Source organism: Scardinius erythrophthalmus (genome assembly GCF_964197995.2).
Source record: "Scardinius erythrophthalmus genome assembly, chromosome: 7".
In the NCBI taxonomy this organism is placed as follows: Eukaryota; Metazoa; Chordata; class Actinopteri; order Cypriniformes; family Leuciscidae; genus Scardinius; species Scardinius erythrophthalmus.
Window position 1 is genome coordinate 28,882,064 of NC_138227.1, and position 25,329 is coordinate 28,907,392.

Here is a 25,329-nt window from a genome sequence, read left to right on the forward strand (position 1 = left end):
GCGCTCCTATTGGATCGCGTGCTTCTGCTTTCTCGCCATTGGTTTGTGCAGTTGCCTCAGCACAGCCTATCAGCGCGCTCGCGCGAGCTCTGATGCTCTCGCTTGCTTCAATATTCTCGAGAAAATGAGTTTTCCCTTGTACAGAATGTACAAGAAATGTACAGAAAAAATCAAAATCTATATGCGACACAAAAAATGGACAGTGTTTTAGAGCTCCCCCTAAATGTCTCAAAGTAGGCTTTCAGGGGAGCCCAGGTCCTTTTCAGGGGAGCCGAGCTCCCCTTAGCTCCCCCGTAATTCGAACCCTGCCCATGGCAACAACTTTCCTACATTGCTGTGCTAGTTTCATGTTTTGTGTCACTCAACGGTCTCTTCTTTCTCACATAATAAAGTAACAAAAAACAAACAAAAATATGAAATATATTGTGTATCTTAATTGCCAAATATTTTCATTTTGATCATTCTGTCTGGGTTTGTTTTGCGATAAGTTGTGTCCTCATTTCACTTTCATGTCATATGGCTTTCCCCATAATGAGCAGGCTCATGAAGAAAACCATAATGAAAAACAGCCACATGAAGAATCGATCCAGAACCTTGGCAACCTTTTTCCACTCCCCCGTTCTTCTCGCCGTAGCTCTCTGATCGCGGTAACAGTTTGCGACATATTCGATATTCCTCATGAGATGCTGCTGCTCACACTTGCACTGCAGTTTGAGCCCACCATCATGATCTCTGCATCCATCCGCTCTTTCCTCTCCTCTTCCCGGGGCTTTCCCCGCCTCTGCCGCCCCATCGCCGCAATCCATGCTCATGAACATTCCCTCCTTCCACATGCCGTAGCGACAGGTGGGCTGTTTTCCCAGTGAGCACGCCGGGCTCATGATCTGAGACATGTTTTCGCTGTCCTCTGTGAGTTTTGGAAATGTGGCTTCTTGACCTTGTTCAAATTTGAAAACAAAGTCATCTTTCCCAGCTTGCCCATTCATGTTGCAGTTGGAGTCAGGCGGTTTCTGCAGTTGAGGCTCTGGTTTCTCTGGTTGTGGTGTCATGCAGTTCTCACCGACTTCGTAGACGAAGCAAATCCTGGCCAGATACTGCAGGATGAATTTCTTGGCCCAGTCTGGGACTGGTTTGGCCTCGGGGCCACAGTGATGTATGTTCATTATAAAGATAGTGAGGGCGGTGGATGCAGTGATCATGGTCATCGTGGCTATGTAGTACTTTCCTGTAGAATGTAAGAGAAGGTACAGAGACTTTTAGTGTTAGTTTTTTTAATCAATACATGATTAAATTAGATTGACAAGTTAAGATTGACATTTTACCAATTCTGTTGAATTATATGTAGGCTCTGTTATATGTAAGAGTTTAATGAGTCTGGTTTCTTAACTGTTCCATTAATGATTGTTTTAGTCATTTTAGGTACATTGGCAAGAAAAAAAAAATGATAAGGGTTCAAAAAAGTAGGACGCGAGCAGCGGAATAGTCCATCTCCTTCATTTGTGTCTCACGGCTTTAAGCACATTACAGAGAGAAACCATTCTGTACTATTGCATAAAGTTTATAAGAAGTGGGAGAGTGAAAAGCGATACTGCCCATCTTCCTTATAGACAGTCATTCAAGTCATTCTCCTCCCACTTTCCAAGATGGCTGCATGTCTTTCTGTCTGCTCTTTGTCTGTCCATTTTTATCTTTTTTAAAGGTTTTTAGTGCACCTTTCACTGAAATAATCCAGACAGTGCCTTCATTTAATCTTAACTAAGTTTTTGTAGTCATGGATATCCTACCCTGTTATTTTTGTGAGCTCTTGGCCTATTATTTGGTTTGAGGCCTATCTTCATGCTACAGCCCAGGGATCTGTTGCAGTGTGGCTTGTCTTCAGCCTAGATCTGTGACGGGTTCTTGAAACAGGATTTACAGCAAGATAACAACATCTATCTCCAGCTGCATTGTGGTTCGCTTCTAGCACACACTAAAGCCTATGCTATCTGGCTACAGCTATTCTGAGAGGTTCTCGGCCTACTCCATCTGGTCTGAGGCCTACCTGCTTGCTTTCGAGAGGATCTCGGCCTACTCCACCTGGTCTGAGGCCTACCTGCTTGCTTTCGAGAGGATCTCGGCCTACTCCACCTGGTCTGAGGCCTACATGGACCTGCTGCAGTGTGGCTTGCCTTCAGCCTAGATCTGTGGCAGGGGTTTTCGAATCAGGATTCACATCAAGGCTTATTTCCAGCACACATTGAAGCCTGTGCTACACTACTAAAGTATCTGAATCATGCTTTTCTTTATAAAAATCTTACTGGTTCTCTGGATTTTGTCATTCACCTTTTTGCTGCATGTACAGTATCAGGACCCCGGGCCTGCTGGTAAACGCACTCTAGGGTCTGCCACAGCATTTCACTGTCGAGGAACATTAGACTTCATTCTTCAATCGAGAGATGTCCTATCCTATTGGATTACTAAATCTGTTGGACTTTCTGTCACCCAGGTATTTCGAACCCTTCCATATTTTTCAATTATGCTACTGCAGGAACTGTTTGACTCTAACTTGTTACTGGCTTTGCCCTTTGTAAAAGACAAACAATCGATTTGTTCTGGTGTTGCTCTTAGACGCATGTTAATTATTCTCATGTTATTTATCTCTGGTAATGTTCATCCAAATCCTGGGCCAGCTAACTCAGTTACTGCCCAGCTGTCATTTGGTGAATTTTGTGACCGTAAATCATTGGGTTTTTTACATGTAAATATCTGCAGTCTGTTGAATTCTAAGCATTTTGACACTTTAAAAACATTGGTGCACACAGCTAATCCTGATGTTCTTGCTATCTCTGAATCCTGGCTTAAAAAAGGAACACTGATCTTGACATCTTCATACCAGGCTATAATGTGTTTCGTCAGGACAGAGCTACCAGGGGTGGTGGTGTAGCTATGTATGTTAAAGATCATCTGCAATGTACTGTTGTTCTTTCTAAGTCAGTTCCTAAACAACTTGAACTACTGGTACTAAAGCTTAGGCTTTCAACCACTTTCTCTATCTCTGTTGCTGTTTGCTATAGAGCACCTTCAGCTCCAGTTTCTGCACTCACAGCCTTTAGTCAATTCCTAGCTCCATACATATCCTCTGAGTTTGTCCTTATGGGTGATCTGAACTGGGATATGATCAATCCCCCAGATACAGTTTTGCAACAGTTTGATGCTCTAAACCTTACTCAGATGATATCTGAGCCCACCAGACTTAATCCTAAATCTTCCTCATCATCCACTCTGATTGACCTCCTTTTGACTAACAATCCATCTAACTATCAAGCTGGAGTTTTCAGTCAAATAAGTGATCATTGCGCTATTGCATGTGTACGCTCTGGCCTTTCATTCAAAAGGCCCCCAGTAATTGTAACCAAGCGCTCTTTGAAAAAACTGGACATGCAAGCTTTTCTCCAAGATGTTGCGGCCGTGTCCTGGGACAGAATTAATTCCTTCCACCTCTTGGAAGAGGCATGGTCTTTTTTTAAAAACACTTTCAGTCTGATTATGAGTAAGCATGCCCCTCTGAAAAAAATTAGAATAAAAAATCGATATAGTCCCTGGTTTTCCAATGACCTGGCTGAGATTATTCATCATAAAAATGCTCTCTGGAGAAAAGCCCGCTCTACCCAAACTCCAGTTGACTGGCTGGCCTTCCGTCAATGCAGAAATAAAGCAACACAGGCTATCAGAAATGCCAAAATCTCGCATTTTAAAGAAAAACTCACCACATGTGGCACTGATGCTAGGGCATTCTGGAAAACAGTCAAGGTAATGGAAAATAAAGTTATTTCACCTCATTTACCAGTTTCTATGTTATTTAATGACATCATTATTACTGAGAAGTCTCGGATGGCCTCACTTCTAAACCATCACTTTATTAATGCAACTCATACAGTTACAATGTCAAACCCTAATCTTGTCTCAATGGATACTTCAGTTACAACCTCAGCAGATGCCCAACTTTCTCCATCAAGCAACAATGGCTTCTCTTTTATGCCTCTTTCCACCTCTGAAGTCCAGGATGAACTCTCCAAGCTGAACACAAACAAATCTGCTGGCCTTGATGGTCTTGATCCCATGTTCTTAAAAGCAGCATCCCGCATTATTGCCGCTCCTGTCACAAGACTATTTAACATGTCCCTACAGCTCTCTGAGTTCCCTATTGATTGGAAATCAGCTATAATTTTTCCCCTCTTCAAAGGGGGTTCTGAATCTGATCCAAATTGTTACCGCCCAATTTCCATCCTACCATGCCTTGCCAAAGTTCTGGAGAAGCTCGTCCAAAAACAGTTAAATGATTTCCTGGATAAAAATCATATATTATTTGACATGCAATCTGGTTTTCGGACAGGACATGGGTGCATAACAGCCACCACAAAGGTCCTTGATGAGGTAATTACAGCATTAGACAGCAAACAGGTCTGTATTGCCACCTTTATAGACCTCGCCAAGGCCTTTGACTCAGTCGACCATAGGATCCTCTTACATAAGCTTTCCAGTATTGGTCTGTCCTCCTCTAGCTGTGTTTGGTTTGCCAATTATCTCACCAACCGTGCCCAGCAATTGAAGGTTGAAAACATTATGTCAGACCCACTTAATATCTCTAAAGGTGTGCCTCAAGGCTCCATCCTGGACCCAACCCTTTTTTCTATCTACATCAATGATATAGCCAGAGCTGCTGGCACCTCCAGGATTCATCTTTATGCAGATGATACCATTTTGTACTCAGTTGGTTCCTCTCCCAATTCTGCAGCTTCCAGTCTTAAACTCAGTTTCACCTCTATAGAGCAGTTCTTTGACAATCTCCACCTCCGTATTAACACCAGTAAGACAAAATGTATAATTTTTAGCCGAAAACCAGTCATCGAGACTCCACTTACAATCACCTGCATGAACGGTATGGCTCTGGAGTATGTCAAAAAATATAAATATCTAGGTATATGGTTGGATTCATCCCTGTCTTTCATTACACACATCAATAACCTTCAAACAAAAGTCAAAGCTAGACTAGCCTTTCTTTTCCGCAATAAAGCTTCCTTTACTCATGCTACCAAATGCACCCTCGTTAAGATGACAGTACTGCCAATTTTGGACTATGGCGATATTATCTACAGAATGGCACCAAACACAGCCCTAAAAAAACTTGACACACTCTATCATTCAGCCATCCGTTTTGCCACTAATGCACCCTTTCACACTCATCACTGTGACCTGTATAAACTGGTGGGCTGGCCCTCCCTTCATACCCGGCGGCTCCATCATTGGTTTCTCTTCATATACAAGACAATCCTGGGCAAGACACCTCTCTATTTGTCATCTCTTCTTCATGCTGCTCATAACGCCTATCACACAAGATCAAGTGATTTGATTAAATTTAGGACCCCCCCTACTTCTACTATCTTTGGACGTAATGCCTTCCGCTTTGCAGCAGTACACGACTGGAACATACTACAAAATACCCTGAAACTTACATCTCTGATCCCAATCTCCACCTTTAAGCAAAACGTTCAAAATTACATAGTTGACTCTTGTTCCTGCTGACAATTATGAACCATATTTATACACACATATTTAAGCACTTTATTCTTTTTCTTTTTCTCTTTTCTTTGTTGTCTACCTTTTTTAATTCAATTGCTTGTTCTATGTGTGTCATGTGTTTGACTATGTACAGTATGTCCCTATTTATTCCTGTAGCCTCTTGGCCAGGTCATGTTTGTAAATGAGAAGTGGTTCTCAAACAGTTTACCTGGATAAATAAAGGTTAAATAAAAAAAAAAAAAAAAAAAAAAAACAGTATTGAAATGAACGTCATGCTCATTAGTATGAGTTTAGTCAGACTCGTTGGTCAGATTAGACAAATCCTGTCATCTGCAGAGCCCCATGGCCAGGCCTGCTACCACACATGCCTTGCCATAAACTGCCAACTTTTGGCAGTTAGGACACCACATACTGTGGTACAGGGTGAGAAGCGAATAACATTCGTCTACACGGCTCACAGCCGATGAAACGCTTGCTTTGCACAAGCAAACACGGACATTGAGCTGAGAGATGCAGACGAGTCTAATCAAGAAAAGAATCCAGCGAGAGCTGAGCTCTCTCTTGGCTTAAAGTAGCTAAAAGCTGGGGAAAAAAAACAGTTTTCAGCCAACGGACCCGGAGTCAGTCTGGACAGGCCTGTTGGAGAATCAACAAATGGCTGAGAATCTGAATGTGTTTTAGTGCAGGTTTGAAAAGCCCAGACTCACACCCCACACCCACTCTGATCTATACTTCACCTATTCACCAACACCTCCTGTAATACCCCTCCTGCCATCCAACCTGTGGAGGACATGAGCTAGGTTTTCTAAAAAACTGAATACTGGGAAAGCTTCAGGCCCAGACCATGTTTCAACTGCCTGTTTAAAAAGTCTGCGCTGACCGACTTGCACAAATCTTCACACAGATCTTCAACAGATCACTGGAGCAATGTGAAGTTCATTCAGCTCCACTATCGTTCCGGTCCCCAAAATACCCAAATCACTGGACTTAATGACTACATACCTGTCGCTCTCACATATGTGGTCATAAAGTCATTTGAGAGACTGGTGTTGGCCTACCTGAAGAACATCACTAGACCCCTGCTGGATCCTCCTCAGACCCCTCAGTCAAGCTCCTGAAGTTTGCAGATGACACAACAGTCATCGGCCTTATACAAAAGGTGATGAGTTTGCTTACAGACTGGAGATTGAACAGCTGGCTGTCTGGTGCAGTCATAACAACCTTGAGCTGAACACACTCAAAACAGTGGAGATGATAGTGGACTTCAGGAGAAACACCCCAGCACTCCCCTCACTCATCATCATAAACAGCACTGTGGAAGCAGTGGAGTCATTTAGGTTCCTGGGCACAACCATCTCTCATGACCTGAAGTGGGACACTCATATAGACTCCATAGTGAAAAAGGCCCAGCAGAGGTTGTACTTCCTTTGTCAGATGAGGAAGTTCAACCTCCCACAGGAGCTGCTGAAACAGTTCAACATTCATCGAGTATGTCCTCTGCTCATCTATAACTGTCGGTTTTGGTTCAGCTACCAAATATAGACATCAAGAGAATACAATGTACAGTCAGGACGGCTGAGAGGATTATTGGTTCCCCTTGCACACCCTCCAAGATCTTTACACTTCCAGAGTGAGGAAAAGGGCTAAGAAAATCACTTTGGACCCCACACACCCAAACCCACTCTCTCTTTGAACTGTTGCATCAGAACTGTCATACTGGTTTACACTGGCTTTGCCTTTTTACTAATTTCACATTCAAACGTTGTATTTACACAAACTCTAACCATAACTATAACTTGTCAAGCAGGTGTGATTCACCTATAAGAGGTACATTCTCCGAGGGAGGCATGATCTCAGCCACCAGCAGCTGAAACACGGTGAGCGCCAGCATCACAGTAACCCCCAGTGACACTTTCTCCCCAGAGTCTGCAGGCAGATAGAAGCCCAGCGGAGCCAAGAATGAGATCATCACGCAGGGAATGAGCAAGTTGAAGACGTAAAACGAGGCTCTTCTCTTCAGTTCCAGAGTGTATGTCACGTCCGGATAAGGATCTGCACAGCACCCATACAGAATGACGCTTCTCTTGGCCGGCATTCCCAGCACCTCCCATTCCACATTGTCGACCAAGTCGGCGAGATCCGCGCTCTCCATTGCGTTCAAAATGTCAAGCTGGTTGCCATTGTAAGTCCAAGAACCGTAGGTCAGTCGGCACTGCTGGGCGTCAAAGGGGAAGAACGAGACATCCACTTTACAGGAGCTTTTGGTAATGGCTGGAGCATCCCACATGATCTGGCCGTCATGGCGTATCACCACATTGGTGTCCATAGTGCTGGTGAAGTGATCATCAGCGCTACAAGAAACAGAATATGCTATTAGTGTAAGAGGTCTTCAATCCTGCTCCTGGAGGGCCACTGTCCTGCAAAGTTTAGTTCCAACCCTAATCAAACACACCTGAATCAGCTCATCAAGCTCTTCAGAATCGCTTGAATATTCAAAGGCAGGTGTGCTGAAGCAGGTTGGAACTAAACTCTGCAGGACAGTGGCCCTCCAGGAGCAGGATCGAAGACCTCTGGTGTAAACAGTCAAGTAATTGGGGTCATTATAAAAAAGGGCTTTGCACACTTGAAATAGTTAACCCTGCCTGGGTCAAACCCTGAGTAATCCTGGGTTATCTTGCTTCACGTTCGCATTGCTCATAATTTAGCCAGGGTTAACAATTAATCCTGGGTATTTATAAACTGACGTTTCACACTGCACTTTCCTAAACCCTGGGTTAACGTTCTTATTCGCATATGTGCAGAGTCAGTGTCCCTGGATGAATGCAGTGCATGACCTGTTTACATCTAACATTTCCATCCTCATATTCTACATGGCCGACTTAACTATCAAGTTTATCCTGAATGAAGGTAAGAATGAAACGGTTTCTTCTTCACTCCGGTTATAGCGCTTTCTGTCACCATTTAAAATTTTCCCACTCAACCGCTGAAACAACTGTTTAGCCTAAACAATGCTCTGTGTTTGCGTGACGGTCCAATGCACATAAATATGAGGAACAGGATTGGCTGTCTGGCCGTAACATTCTAACAATGTCGTTTTTACGCTAGACATGTTTGGCATTCGCAATGCGGGATTAACACACTGCAAAAGCGAAACATTCCCTTACTCAGGGTTAAAAGCGGTGCTGGAACGAGGATAACCCGGGTTTAAGCGCAGTTTGAAAAGCCCACTGTAAAAAGTGAACAGTTGGATCAGCTTAAAAAAATGACTTCAATTGGTAACACCTAAAGAAATTAAGTTTTCTCAATTTAAATTATCACATTTTTCACGATAAATCGTGATAATTTAAGTTGAGAAAACTTAATTTCTTTAGGTGTTAACAATTGAAGTAATTTTTTTAAGTTGATCCAACTGTTCACTTTTTACAGTGTAATGTCCACACACCCCTGTAAAAAAATGTCTGATCTTTTTCCACTTATATGCAATATTAAAACCAATAAAATTCTAATAACAATCTACTTTTAAAGAAAAACAAATATATATATATATATATATATATATATATATATATATATATATATATATATATATATATATATATATATATATATATATATATATATATATATATATATATATAATATATATATATATATGTAGCCTGGTTGCACAAGTGCACAAGTATTTGGTTGAAACATATTTTGCTTTTAATACATTCTTTTTTAATAGTATATCAACAACTTCCAATCTTAATTTGTCAATTTTTCCAAGTCCTTTTTTATTTTTTGTTTTTGGATTGGATTTAAGACTGGGCCATTTTAAAACCTTCTCCTTCTCCTTTGTTGACTTAGATTTGTGTTTGAGGTTCTTATCATGAAGAATTATTTTTATTAATAATAATAATAAACATCCTACTCATCTTCAGATTTTAATGGTTATTTCCAAAGAACATCTATGAATTTACTTGGATTAATTTTTACATCAAAAAAGCTGCCGTCTTAACAGGTGTGTGTGGAGTTTTTATAACCACCGTAGAGTCATTAGGTAATGACAAATAAAAGTGGTCAAGAAAGAATCTGAAGGCACAAGATTAGAGTAATTGTTTCTGTGTTTTATGTTTTTTTTTCCTATAACACATTAACCTTTAAGAAACTTTCTGTCAATATGTATTCATCCTCATGTTGTTCCAGACCTGTTTGACTTTCTCTCATCCATGAAAAACAAAATGAACTATTTCATACAATTACTATGACTATAGGTAAGATTTAAAGCTTTACAAAGAATGCAAAAGCATCATAATAGCGGTTCATACAACGCATGCACTACAGGCTAAGTCATCTGAAGCCATACGCTAGCTTTGTGTGAAGAATTTCCTGAAAATCCATGTGGAAATAAAAAAAGTGTCAGTGTTTATGAACAAATCCGTCTTTCGAGTTGGATATTTTCAATGAATTAGTTGATTTTGTTCACCAAACTGATTTGATTAATGAATGAATCATTCAGACCAGTTTGGTGACCAGAATTAATTGATTCATTGAAAATGGTCAACTGGTCAATGGTCAAATGGTCAACAATGGTTAAATGTAAGTCTGTTTGTGAGTTAATTCATTTTTGGGTGAACTGTTCTTGCCCCAAAAAAAGAACAACCATTGGAAAAAAATGGTGCGGTAGTCTATAGGCTAAGACTATACTGCAATATTGACCAATACATTCCAGTTAGAGGTGCTCCAAATTCACCACAGGAGCAGCTGTATCATACTTGAATATTAATGTTTGCTCCATTTTATGGTCTTTTTTTTTTTTTTAAATTGGGAATAAATTATTTGCCTATCAATATACCATAGAGCCATAAAAAACAGAAACAGACGATTTCCTAAACACTTAATCATAAATGCATTTGTTAAGTGTTCAGCTTGTGCCTCCATGTGGAGAAAGAAGAAAGAGTAAAAAAAAAACGTCAAACCCGATACCAATCCGACCTACCTGTTATATAGGACTATATCAGGTCTCCATACATAACTACCAGGTATACGGATGGTATCAAGTCCGTCATAGTTATCTTTATTCCAGGTGAGATACTTGTCAACCCACACCTGCCGTATCCACAAATACGCCGTCAGAATCTGGTTACGCTCGTCCTGGAACAGAAGCGTATCAGTCATGCAGCAATTTTTGTCCAGTGAAACATTACAGATCATTCAAAATGCTATTTCTTGCCCTAGAGAAAATAAAACATCATAAGTGAATAATGTGTTTCAAAGTCAATTCATGGGCAAATAAAATTCCCTAAAGCTTTTGTTTGGCCAGTTTACAATCTAAATTCAATGGCAGGCATCCTATACAGCATAGATTTTATTTAAAATTATCCCTAACTCAACAAATGGGCTACTAAATAAAAAAAAAAAAAATAAATAAAAAAAAACTATTGCAATATATTCATAATTCCAAATATCAAATATACAATATTTTGGCATTATTTTGGAAATAATAATTCCTTTATTTCCTTGCTGAATAACCTATTGCTCAGCATTCATGACACTATTTTGTGTTTGGCAACATGTTCTCTACAGTGTCCTCATGTTCTGTCAGGCTGTGGATTTATGGGGCAGATTACCATGTCAATGATTTGAGAGAGGGTGATCTGAAGCGTGACATTAAGGATGTCTTCTGTGTCCTCCACTGGCCTCAGCGCACTCGTGTAGTTGCTAAATAAATCACTGAGCAGTTTCTGGGCGTATATCCCACTGGCACTCCAGCAAACTGGAATGAAAGAAATACATTCGTTTTACAGATTCAAAAATGAACAGAATTTTACAGATTCACATGTTTTTTTTTAAATAAATCTCTTATGCTCAGTAAGGCTGCATTTCTTAAAGTAAAAGCAGTAATATTGTGAAATATTTGTACAATTTAAAAGAACTGTCTACTATTCAAATATATTTTTAAAATGTAATTTATGTGATGGCAAAGCTGAATACATTTGTTCAACAAGGATGCATTAAATTGATCAAACGTAACATTTATAATGTGTTACTAAATATATATATATATTATATATTTTATTTTTATATATATATATATAAAATAAATGCTGCTCTTTTGAACTCTTTTGAACTCTCAAAAAATCATGAATATTAAGCAGTTTTTGCAACATTGATGATAATACATTTTTCTTGAGCAGCAAATCATCATATTAGAATGATTTCTGAAGGATCACGTGACACTGAAGACTGGAGTAATGATGCTGAAAATACAGCTTTACCATCACAGGAATAAATTACATTTTAATATATATAAAAATAGAAAGCAGTTATTTTAAATTGCAAAAAATATTTTACAATATTACTTATTTTTATCATTTATTTTTACTGTATTTTATGGTCAAATAAATGCAGCCTTAGCAGTGTTGGGAAAAGTTATTTTTAAAAGTATTGCATTACAATATTACAATATTGCGTTAAGTAACTTAACGTTAAGTAATATTGCGTTAAGTAAAAGTAATGCAAAAGTAACTAAAGTAACTTTTGCATTACTTTTTTCTCATCTGGGCTTTAACAAAAATATTTCTATTTCAAAATATTTCTATTTCACGCCTGTACAGTAGAGGTCGCAGCTCAAACAACTTCAACTCTCTTTAGATTATACATAAAGTATATTTGTGTAATTTAACATATTTAATAATTGCAGGTAGGTGTAATGTTCTGAGTTTGCATTTGACTGTTTTTATTGATTTTTTATTAATTTTGAGGAATACTGAATGTGTTTTTGTGCAAGTGAGTAAATGAGTAAATGCATTAAGTCATTCTAGACTAGATGTGTATATATATATATATATATATATATATATATATATATATATATATATATATTAGGGCTGCATCTATCGATTATATTTGTTGTCGATTAATCTATCGATTATTTCTTCGATTAGTCGACTAATCTAGCGATTATTTTTACGATTAATCTAATGATTATACTTTGGATGATCGTGGTCTGTCATTTTCACCATGAAGCAGAAGCCGCCATTACTCGATATTTAAACGTAAATAATTAATGTGACGCGTCGACGCATTTCATGCGTGTTTTACTCGTGATTTCAAAAGAGCTGTCGGTCTATAAATGGGAAAACGAAGTAGTTTTCTAACTCAGATATTTTGTTGTAAATTTAAAAGTAACTTTTCACTTTACTCGTTACTTGGAAAAAGTAATCTGAATATGTCACTCATATTACTTGTAATGTAACTGAAAATGTCAAACTTCTGACCGGTAATGCATAGTTCTAAATCAAGTCTAAATGTTATATAGCAAGTTTATTTACACTGCATTTATTCATTTAACAGTTGAATACTTACAAAGGAGAAGACAAAACGATTAATTGTAAGGTAAACCAAATCATAATCAGTTTTATCACATATTTGACATGGTTTTGTTGGACAGGAATAAATCAGAGCCACATGACAGCAGTTGTGTGATGGATAACACATGTCCACATGACAGATGGCTTAATCAGAGGAGTGGAGCGAAGAGATCTCCCACTAGATTACCCATCTGAAACTATACAACATCAGAGGAGATTGAGTAAATCTGCCATTAAGCAGTTGGTCTATATACTATTGAATATTTACGCCGTTATTTGCCAGGGAAAAAAAAGTATATAGTTCATGAAACACACTTTGACCCTCTGTGACAACATGCCCCATAAGCATATAACATGGTCTCTCACTATAATGCATTGTTAAATTCCTTAAAGAGTTAGTGAAACCATGAGAACATTAGACACACACAGATATGGACTTTGCCAGATGTTTGCAACTGCTTTGTCATTTCAATAAAGCTCTAAAAGAGATTTACAGAAAGGATTATCATGTTGGTCTGACAATGAGTTGAAAAACACACAGAAATAGATATATAAAAATCATTAGGTGTTGGGAAGCAATACGTAAATGGAAAATGATGCATCAGCCTTTTGACCAAACATCAGACACATAGCAGTCTATTTGATATAAAAAATGAATTTGCTTATAATTTTAAGAAGATTTAAGACCTAATGGCTAAAAATGCCACAACAAATGTGAACAGAAACCGACAACAGAAAAAAGGACAGATTGAAATGTAAGAATGTATTACCTGGTGTGAGCATCAAGCAGAAGACAAACAAGGCAAAACATTGAACATTCTTGACAGTCATCTTCATTGGCTATCGGCCATAAGATGACAGGCGAATAGATATCTGATTCATTGAAGATCTAGTCCTGTAAACTTCAGAGGACAGCTGTTGTATGAAAGTCTATAAAACACGAACACTAAACCGTTTAATCCTCCAAACAGAGCACATGTGTAATCCAGGCTCTGTGCATCACTGTGTTTGATACCGTATTACATACAGTATATACCCACTTTTTGCTGATATTGAGTTATATATAAATACATACATGCACATATATATATATATATATATATATATATATATATATATATATATATATATATATATATATGAAGAGTTCAGATGCAAAAGCCTCTAAGTGCCATCTGAAATTTTCTTCTAGAATGATAATTTTTATCAAGCTCGTATATTTAAGTTCAGTAATTTCACTTAAATGACAATTAATAGGTAATTTTCATTGTCATTTAAGTGAAATTATTGAACTTAAATAAACGAGCTTGATAAAAATTATCATTCTAGAAGAAAATTTCAGATAGAGGCTTTTGCATCTGAACTGTTCATATATATATATGTGTGTGTATATATATATATATATATATATATACTGCAGAAGACAATAGTGTCATTATTCAGCTAAAATAACCATTGCTTCAGAACCCTAACTATAGATAAATCAAATATTTTTTAATGCACAAAATGATGGCCGTAAGATGGTCTCACAACAGCTCACTAATTTTACGGTTTATTTTGATTGTAGATTTGTGAGGGCCAGACTTGAATAAAAACAGCTGTTATATAACAAGCAGTTTAAGCAGGTTTAGGCTGCATGGGGTGTTTTCTTCCAAATATATCCACGGGATGGCAGTATTTGCTCATATTTAAACTGGAGAACCTTGTATTACCACAACAAACTAAAGCTTTTTTATCATCGTGTCGTGTTTATGTTAGAAAGAAGGAAGCGTATTTTACCTGATCAGATATATTTGAACACATGTACTGTATTTGTAAATGGTCGAATTGGAAATCGTATTTGTATTAATAAAATAAATAAAATAAAAAAAAGTCACAGCACAATGTCCAAACAAAGACAGGCGTGTTTTTTGTGTTTGCCGGAGGCCATAACACTAATTTCACTGTCAAATTCACTGGCTTGTGGTCAGGATTTAAGTGAATGAAGAGCAGTGTTTGCTTGAGAGTAAAACTGTAGCAGTCTCGTACGAGTAGTTCATTTTACTTTCAAATCACACTGAGGCAAATGCAATACCATGTAACCCTGAGAGATGGAGGATCAGAGCTGTTCCTCTCTCTCACACACACACACACACACATATAGAGAGAGAGAGAGAGAGAGAGAGAGAGAGAGAGAGAGAGAGAGAGAGAGAGAGAGACTTGACAGTTTTTGTTGTTGTTGTTTCTGATCTGCAAACCTAAGATTTTATTTCATTTTATTTCATTTAATTTATTGTTTTATTTATTTTATTTTATTCATTTTATTCTTTCTTTTTTATTTTGTTTTCTTTTATTATTATTTTTCTCAGCTAGATAGTTTCTGATCTGACCTAAGATTTAATTTTTTTTCTTTTTTTTTCTTTATGTTCTTTTTATTTTATTTTGTTTTATTTGTGTAATTTGTTTCTTTTATTTCTTTTTTTTTTTTACAGCTAGAAAGTTTCTGGTCTGCAACCCCGTGATTTCATGTAATTGTATTTTCATTATTTTCGCCGTTTCGTTCTCCTGTCAAGATGTCTCTCCAGACATTTACAACAACATCGAAACTGCTGCAAACTGTGCCTGAAATAGCTGTGGATTTACAGGAGGGAAGTGAACATTTCTCGTTTCTTCTGCTCTCACTAACAAGAGAATGGAAAATCAGCACAAAAGAAAGTAAATGGAAAGAATGGAAATCGCTTCATAAGCAGCCAGAAACTCATCTCCCAAACGTGCAAAAAGAAAAGAAAAAAGAACCTGAAACTAATGAGTTTCATGTTTTGTAATCGTGAGGTAAGTGTATAAAGCACAGGTTTGCATAAACGGTTCCTCATTTTATTAATGTGTGTCGAAAAATACCACAGTCGGCATTTTATGGAAAACCTTTAATATTGAGGGAGTGTGAAATTGATCTGAAGAGGCAGAGAATGTCTTTCTTGTGTTTAACTTCAACATAGGCCTATATGATTTAAACACTAAATTCTGCAGTGAGGTTGCAAGCAAGTCTCAAGATTAAATATGCAAATTAACATCAAAATAAAAAGCAGGCTTTGTTGGATTGAACAGTCTAAGATCTTTATGTAATGCTGTGTTTTCTTGATCCAGAATATTTGGATTGTTTATCATGACTGATTCACAAACTGATTAATCAATATAGTTTGAATCATTGGCAACTTACATTTGTTGGTTATTTTTACTTTTGAGTAACAAAGAAAAAACAATTAAAGTCCCCTTGTAGTCAATAATTTTAACACTTAAAACTCATCTTTGATCACCAAAATTACACATAAACGTTTTTTTTTTCTTAAAAATTATTCATGCCTTAAAATAGCTTGAATGTAACTCTACACCCTTGCCTCATTTAGTAAACGCGGTTCTATGAATATGCAAATTAGCCCCGCCTCCACTCACTCACACCAGCTCAGAGATCCACTAGTTGACGATCACGCATTGACGTGACTGGTTACAAGGTAGTTTGTGACGTCAGAAACACCAGCGATTTCAAACTGAGTTTTTGAGACTGTCTTTGCTTTGCACATGGTTAGTCTTAAGCATATTAAAAACACCAAATAGACATATGAACAACTTTAAAAGCTTGATTTTCACCACAGGGAGACTTTAAATAAGTAAGAAGTCTATAGGGAACATTTAAAGATAGAGACACAGAAAGCGATTTGAAACTGAAAGCATATGAAATGGTCAACGATCCATTTTGAATTGAACACTGAATAAAATATTTACATTTATTGTAACAAATTTATTTAAAAAAAAGGTAAGTTCATTATATAGATCTAACAAAATATTACACTAACATCTGAAAAAAAAAAAAAAATTAAGAAAAAATGCTTGCACTTGTTCCAATAGGTTTTACACTCAAAATGTGTCCAAATACTGTACTTATTAATCTCATTATTTTGCATAGTATTTTTTATTGTTTTATTATTTGAAACCTAACTTTCATATTAATATTCCTCAATATTAATTTTGAAAGTGTGATTATCATTTACAGTACATGTTATAAAGCAAATACCCCATGCAACAATATACATATGTTTAGGTCCCATCAGCTTTATAGCAGCACGCATGATTTCTTGGAGCCCTGTGGCTTGGGGTGGAGGAAGGCGCGAACCGCTTCTGTAAACACCTCCTTCACCCCGTCCTGGTTGAGCGCTGAGCACTCCATGTATTTACTGGCCTGGATTTGTTTGGCCAGCGCCGCCCCTTGCTGCTGGGACACCGCGGACAGGTTCTTCTCTTTCAGCTTCTTCAGCACCTCTGCATCATCTCTCAGATCTTTTTTAGTCCCCACCAGCAGGATGGGCACGTGAGGACAGTGTTCTGACACCTCGGGGTACCACTTTAGCTTGACGTTCTCGTAGGACGAGGGGCTGGTGACGCAAAAGCAGATGACGAAGACGTTGGTCTGTGGGTAAGAGAGGGTCCGGAGACGGTCGTATTCCTCCTGTCCCGCGGTGTCCCACAGGTTCAGACTGATGACTTTAGAGTCTACCGCCAGCTGTGCGCTGTAGTTGTCAAATACGGTGGGAATGTATTCTTTGGGAAAGGCGTTGGTGGTGAAGGAAATCAGGAGGCAGGTCTTCCCAACGGCACCGTCTCCCACCACGACACACTTGATGTTCTGCATTGTTGTTCTGCCTTCAGCTTCCAATAACTGAAATGTACACAAGGACTAGTTTTACCATTTGACACATTGTTCCAAACTTTCTCTGATTTGGAAGTTCCCACATAAATCATGCTTTGGTAAATCTTAATTATGACATAAGTCATCATGATTATGACATATCATGCCAAGTCATAGCTATGGCAGACTAAATCATAATTATGACATAAAAATTTGAAATTTTTACATATAAAGTCAAAATCTTACTTAAGTTATAATTACAACATTAAAAAATCTAAATTATGACATAATCATAACATAAAACGTCAATATTTTGAAGGAAAAGTCAAAATTATGACATACTAAGTGGAAATTATTACTTAAAAAGTAAAAATATTTACATGAACAGTAATAATTATGAGATAAAAGTCTTATAAAAAGTCAAAGTTAGGAGATTGGGTGAAATTATGACAAAGTCAAAACACGCTAAGTTTAAATGATTATTACCATTGGGTCATTATTACGACATTTAAAAGTAAAAGGTAAGACATAAAAAGTCATGATTATGAGATAAAAGGTCTAAATAATGGCATATTGGGCCCTATACCCGGCGCAATACAGCGGCAAGTGTAATGCTAGTGTTTTTGCTAGCTTCAGCCCAGGCCCGGATTGGGTAATCGGGAGAATCGGGAGAATTCCCGGTGGGCCGCTTCACTTTTGGGCCGGTCGAGGATTTTTTTTTTTTTTTTTTTTCTTCACATTTCAATGTCACGTTAGTAACATTACACGTTCCGCCTTCTGATACTGCAGCGCGCAGTCTCTGCATGGGTTGTACCATGTGAGGGAGTTCTCCCCTCCCCTACTACAGAGTTGGTTGGGTCCACAGCCAGTCTTTTCCAAAACGTTTTTAGGTAGGCTACTGCGGCCGCGGGTCCGCGGCATCGCCGGCGCCTACCGATAGCTGGGCCGGCCCTACCGTAACGGTACGCGTCAGGGAGGATGGATGGGAGGAAGAGGCCAGGAGGTATGGAAGCTTGTTTCCGCCACAGAATAAAACATTTTAAAAGATAATTGCGACTTTTTATCTCACAATTGCGAGTTTACATCTCGGAATACATCAGAATTGCGTGAAATAAAGTCTCAATTGCGTGTTATAAAGTCAGAATTGCGAGATATAAAGTCAGAATTGCCTGAAATAAAGTTGCAATTGCGTGTTATAAAGTTAGCTTTGCGAGATGGTCAGAATTGCGTGATATTAAGTCGCTTGCGTGTTATAAAGTCAGAATTGCGAGATATAAAGTCAGAATTGCCTGAAATAAAGTTGCAATTGCGTGTTATAAAGTCAGCATTGCGAGATGGTCAAAATTGTGAGATATAAAGTCGCAATTGCGTGTTATAAAGTCAGAATTGTGTGAATTAAAGTCCCAATTGCTTCTTATAGTCAGAAATTGCAAGATATAAAGTCAGAACTGCGTGAAATAAAGTTGCAATTGCTTCTTTTTAAAGTCAGAAATTTAGAATTGCAAGATATAGTCAGAATTGTGTGATATAAAGTCGCAATTGCTTCTTATAATGTCTAAGTGAATTATTATTTAACCTTTACATTATTTCTTGAACTATAGTATTAATACAAACTACACAATAGTAATAGCAATAGTAATATCATCCAAGTGGATGCTGCACACTGGTGGTGGTTGAGGAGAGACCCCTGATATGATTGTAAAGCGCTTTGGGTGTACAGTAGTACATATGAAAGCGCTATATAAATGCCTCATTCATTCATTCATTCATTCATTCAGCTGAACTGTTGCTTCATTTATCCAAATTGGAAAAAGTGCTAATTTGGAATTCCACCATGGAAAAAGTGGGCCGGTCTTGGGCCTGAACTCCAGGGCTGAAAAGTGGCCCCACTCCGGCCCTGCTTCAGCCCGACGCAGTTATCATTTTCACGTCCTGCGCCACGCTGTTTAAATAGCAAATGCATTTGTCCGCCCATGGGCGTGCTGGTCTGAAAACGAGGTGTGTTCTGGCGCATTGTTGGCGCATTGCTATTTTGAGGCAACAGAAATAGACTGTGCAATTTATTAATTTTTTGTTATTTAAAGAGCGTGTTAGTAATGTGCTCCTATAGACGGGTCCACAACGCGCGTACACTCTGCTTATTAAACACACAGGGACGCACAGCAGCACACAAACATGCCAAATATTAAAATTAAAATGATTACAATGTAAAAGATTATTATTGTGTACATAAAGATATGGTGAATCCGGCTTGTCCCGTAGATGTTCTGCTTGCACACTTGCACACTGCTTGCTAGCAGTTCCGTTTGCGCTCCGGAGAAGGTTAAATTCGGTCTTTCCACTATCAAATTCCGTCATGTAAATAGCGAATCTGCGATGGCGCAAGCGCAACTGGCATTTAAAGGGAATGGGAGATGAGACTCTGATTGGTTTAACGCACGTAAATCCCAAAACACACCCATTACTCATTAAGAGAATTGGGACAACCCTTTTAGACCATTTTTCCCATTGTTAAACTAGCAAAAGTGGATTTGGACACGCCCGAAGTGTACTTGCGCGCTGCGCTTTAGACCATGCGCTTAGATTATTAAAATAGGGCTCATTAAGTCATTATGTAAAAAAAAAAAAGAAAAAAAAAAGGTGAAATTATGATTTATGATTTAAAGGAGCATTGCGTAGGTTCTGAAATTTCTAACAGTTACTGACACCAGTGGCCGTTAGAGGAACTGCAGTCAGTCTCATGCTCGTTCTCGGTGCGCACACGCGTCGCTCATAAGAGCACGACCACATCAGCCAGGGTTGCCGCAGCAACCTCTGACAGCTCATCGAGATTCACCAGCATAATGTTTGAGGTAAGAAAACACCATTTGAAAACACTACCGATTGCCGCTGCTTACTAATAATGGCTGCCGTGCCGTATGGATGTAAGACCAAGTAGACGAGAACGCGCATGACGTCACATTTTGTGAATTTTCGCGCTGATTCGGGCCCGACTCCTCCACACACAATTGAGCCTACAGGCTGATAGAGGCAACCGTGGTGGACAATCAAGGGTTCATTCTTTTTATTACATCATGGTTGGCTCATAAATGTACAAATGAAAACTCTATCTTAAAGATTTATTTAAGTAAAAACCTCCACATAGCTCCTTTAAGCGCAGTAAACTATTTATGAAAAACACTTATGAAAGTGGATCAGACTGAGTACAACAACACACTATTAGCCAATCAGCAACAGGGGGCGTGTCCACTCATTATGCGAGAGTAGGGAGAGTGAGCAAGAGGGAGATTTGAAGAAAGACTGTAGAAAGAGAGATGTCTAGGAGATATTGCAAAAGAAAAAGGTCAGAGGAATATCACTGGAAAAAGAAGGGTTATGAACAAAAGCTTTAGGACCCATGTTATAAAAGATTTCCAGAGCTGGAGAGATCCAAGCGGGAAGGCCTGAAAATGGACGCTGGGGTTTCGTTGTTTCTCCTCCATACATGAGTATCATTGGCGACTTACAATGAACTATTGCTTACTATACTCATGTGTACTGTATGTTAATTTTTTTATACTTCCTTGTCGTTTGTTCATCAGTTTTTCTTTTGTTTCATGAATATTTTTTCTTACTTCTGCTATGATAAAATATGCATGTTCATGCATTTTGGGGGTGGAGCAATGAAGGGAGGGGTGTGCTTGTGTGGGTTGATTTCAAATGCCAACACTGTTTCAATAACCATTTTGAAAAATATCACACTGCACCTTTAATGTCACAACAATCTCTATTTAGTATGTCATAATTTTGACTTTTATGTCATAATAATGATATTTTAAGTCAGAATGTCTTTAAGTCATAATTTTGACTCACTTTTTCATAATTTCATCTTTTAATGTCATAACGATGACTTTTTCAGTCTTGCTATTGACTTTTCATCTCATAATAATGACTTAGGATGTCAAAATTTCGACTTTTTATGTCATAGATATTTAGCAACTCATGTTGTGTTCCATGCGAGATTTGAAACAACATACAAAACTGTGAATATATCAAACTTGAGTCGTCAGTATTAGAAAAAAACAGTCATACTCATGCTAGAAGACCATCATGGTTGTGTAAATTATGCTTGAGTCAGATTATCACGTGCATTTGAGGTCAAAATGACCTCCCTTAATACCCAGTACCCACAAAACATTACATTGTTGTCAATGACCTTTATTTATATATTTCTGAGAAGAACAGTTGCGCAGAGCTGATGGGGAAGTAATTCATCTCACAAGGGTGTCTGTTAGCTTCTTCAGAAACAGTACAGTAAGGTAATAATCTTGCAATATTCATCATAACATAGATGTGCATTCTCATTAGCTTGAAAAAATCTACACTTTATAAAAATAAAGGTTCCAAAAGGAGGGGTTTGTATAATACCACAGAATAACCATTTTAGTTTCCTCAAAAGTGGAATGGTGGAGTAGTGAGTTTGATGTGTAAATAAACTCGAGGTTCTGTGGTGGTTTGAGACTGGATGGATCCCATTCCTAGCTTCCGAACAAATGGGCTTTTGGGGTGCGGACTGATGAGGCAGTGAACCCGAGGTTACCCCGTGAGTCAGTCCTAGAGCTCCTCCTGTCCAATTTTAGGGGTTAAATCGAGTCCATCGGAGACGTTCAATAGATTTCTTAGTCACAGACACAGTGTAATCACCATGGGAAAATCTCAGAGTAAAAGTGGGAGTTGTTAAAAATATGATACACTGATGTTTTGCATGTATGTATCATCTTTTTACTCTTTTAATTCATTAACTGTTTAATTTTCTTTGCTTTTATTTTGTTATTATTTTAATTCCTTTCTGTAAAGCACTTTGAATTGCCATAGTGTATGAAATGTGCTATATAAATAAACTTTCCTTGCCTTGCCATATAACTTTTCATTGAATAGTTCTTAAAAGAACCATTTTTCCTAGTATGAAGAAAATTTTAATGTAATGTTGTATGGGTATCAAGGGAGGTCTTGGAATGTCAGTTTATCTTTTTTTACTGTAAATTATAAGATTATTTTGTATTTTTTTTTACATTTAACGGTATTTTACTGTAAAATTGCACAAAATGTAAGGTTACAGTTTTTATCTGTATATAGTAGCCTACAGAAACAGGTTTTTCCTGTCACATTGTTACAGTAAAAATTACAATATTTTTTTAGAGAAGCCCTATATATCATATAACATGTTTAGGGGTCTAAAATAACTTTGCTGCCAAGAAGACAGTTCCTTTTTTTAAAGAAACTAGACGACCTGAAAACTGTACTGCTCACTGTTGTCGGGGTCACGGACCGCCCACAGTCCATTCACCTATCGTTTGATTCGGACTGCACAACTGAAAAGTGTTAGTGTGAAAATCTTAGCTCAAATCAAATCGACTGCAATGCAAATTCCGGGAGTTGGAGTAAAATTGGAAGTTTTCAAGATGCATGTTCATTTTTAGCGCAATTTTCCACCGGACAAATTTGCGCTTGTTAACTCATGATTTCTGTTCTGTGCGTCTGTGCGCACCAATCTTGCACTTCTATCTACTCCTCAACCAGACCACCTAGAGACTTCGGGTTTTCGGCATTATGTTAAGGAAGGTCTAATCTCGGGAACGCACAAAAAAAAAAATCCAGGAAAAGATTTACTATCTCTTAGTGTTGTGATCCCATGAGGTGAGAAAATTGTGCTAAAACACTCACCGAGTTTTTATTACTTGTTTTGAGATATTCACTCCATATACTGGTATAGGCCTGAATTCTTTGGGTCAGTGTATGAGGCACTTTATAGCAATCATAATAGATATTCACAAAGATATTCGCTGGATGCCACATAGAAAAAAACTGTGGTCATCGCTTTACAGTCTCTGTCTAAGAATAAACTGCAAAGTGTTTCAATGTGCCAATCTCACCATTATTTCAGCTGATGCTTGTCTGATCTTATATTGTAATTTATTATCTAATAAATAAAATAATGTCTGTTTGTTTCTACAAATGCTACTGTATCTACACTATAGGCTTCACATAATGTAGCTTATAGCACAAGTAATGTGTGTGATTTCATTAAAGTTTTCTTTTATTATTAATTGAATTTAAAACATAAAATGTAAAATACCATTACAAAAATATTATTCGGTCAGAAAGCTCTGTTTTAAAACCGCACTGAGCTCCATTTGAATATAGCAGAACAAAAAAACGTAACAGTTTCCAAATGACATCATTGCATTCTTATCACTTATCAAATGTTTAAAGCAGAGATTAAATCTATCTGGTCCCTTAAGAATGAAGGTTGACAGTAAGTTTGGGACAGATCATCAAGGGCAAATACGAAATAAAACTCACCGTGCATCATCCAACAGAGCGTCCAGTAAACTGTCTGAATGAAACTGTCCCTAAAAACAGTGGCACGGGGACTATAGGAGGAAGTGAGCACAGCCTAGTGCACTGAGAGGAAGTCAGTGACACAAAAAGGCAAAGAGCCAGTGGAGAAGTTCAGAGATGATGTAGGCCATAAATTATGGGGTGTGTTTAAAAAAAGACACTTGTACACTGTAAAAAAGAAAAAAATTACAACTTAAACAACACTACAACTTAGTGTTTTTTGTTGAGATAACTCAAATATCCAATTTTAAGGCAGCACAAATATTTTAAGTTGAAACAACACATTATTAGTTATTCTAACGTTGAATTTGAAATGTTACAACTAATTGCAGTTGCAGCAGTATTTTGTCACAAAAATAAATGTTTTACATATTTACGGTATGTTTTACATATTTACTTAATATCCTAATGATTTTTGGCATAAAAGAAAAATCTATAATTTTGACCTATACAATGCTGTTGTTGGCTATTGCCACCCGTGCAACGGTGCAACATGTGACTGGATTTGTGGTCCAGGGTCATATATGTATACAGTGTGTGTATATATATATATATATATATATATATATATATATATAGAGAGAGAGAGAGAGAGAGAGAGAGAGAGAGAGAGAGAGAGAGAGAGAGAGAGAGAGAGAGACATGTCAAACTGAAACTGTAAAATGTGAACACCCATTAGAATAACATTTTGCAGTGTCATTAAAAGGCCACTAGGGGACAGTGTAATCTTTTTTACGGACATAAACACACTGCAGTCCTTTTATACAAAGAGGTGAGTAGAAAAAAGAAAAGTGTCAGGAAAGCACAATCACAGCAGATGTCGATGTTCAACCAGACAGTCAGTGCACTTATTTCTTTGGCAGCAGTCAAAGGACCACTTCCATATGTCCTTCTGTGCACTACTGAAAAATATATTCAAGCTGTGTAATTATTGACTATTTATTGTTGATGATTAGGCAGAGTGATAGTGACTAGGCAGATTGTTATATGTTGATTATTAAAGGCCCACACCTATATAGTGCACCATGTGCCATTCACCATGTAGATAATAGTAAATGTGTGAATAAGAGACTAATTTCAGCCGCAGCTTCAGCATCTATGTATAATGTAGGGGGCGTGAAGCTTCATTTTCTAGAGAGCATTTGATTGGACAGAAAATCTTTTTTATTTTATTTTATTTTATTGCATAACAGAACAATAACAACATACACATACAGATGATCACAGTGTATTCAACTGTTATCTATTACATTCATAATAGCGATTGCACAGAAAATCTGATCAGAAGCTGAAGTGCAGAGTGATGTCATCAATTGCTTATATCATGGAAATGCACATTTTTTCATTGTTTTGGGGCACACTAGCTAATTCTTC

The 25,329-nt window shown here is 37.7% G+C and overlaps 2 protein-coding genes across 2 annotated transcripts in view; both read right to left on the bottom strand.

The window, feature by feature from the left end:
• Nucleotides 1–512: 512 nt before the first annotated feature.
• Nucleotides 513–25,329, bottom strand: part of chrna10a (cholinergic receptor, nicotinic, alpha 10a) — a gene marked incomplete at both ends in the record, with an annotated part of 388,237 nt that continues 363,420 nt past the window's right edge. Inside the window, 4 exons of the mRNA XM_081370094.1 lie at nucleotides 513–1,225; nucleotides 7,378–7,910; nucleotides 10,541–10,695; nucleotides 11,172–11,317. Of these exons, the coding sequence (XP_081226220.1) occupies nucleotides 513–1,225; nucleotides 7,378–7,910; nucleotides 10,541–10,695; nucleotides 11,172–11,317 (1,547 nt within the window). The remainder of the gene's footprint in view (nucleotides 1,226–7,377; nucleotides 7,911–10,540; nucleotides 10,696–11,171; nucleotides 11,318–25,329) is intronic.
• Nucleotides 15,755–24,047, bottom strand: rhoga (ras homolog family member Ga). The gene is made up of 2 exons (XM_081370607.1): nucleotides 23,917–24,047; nucleotides 15,755–17,604 (listed from the first exon to the last, which is right to left on the bottom strand). Exon 2 carries the CDS (start codon nucleotides 17,575–17,577, stop codon nucleotides 17,002–17,004), a length of 576 nt encoding a protein of 191 aa, XP_081226733.1. The 5' UTR covers nucleotides 17,578–17,604; nucleotides 23,917–24,047; the 3' UTR covers nucleotides 15,755–17,001.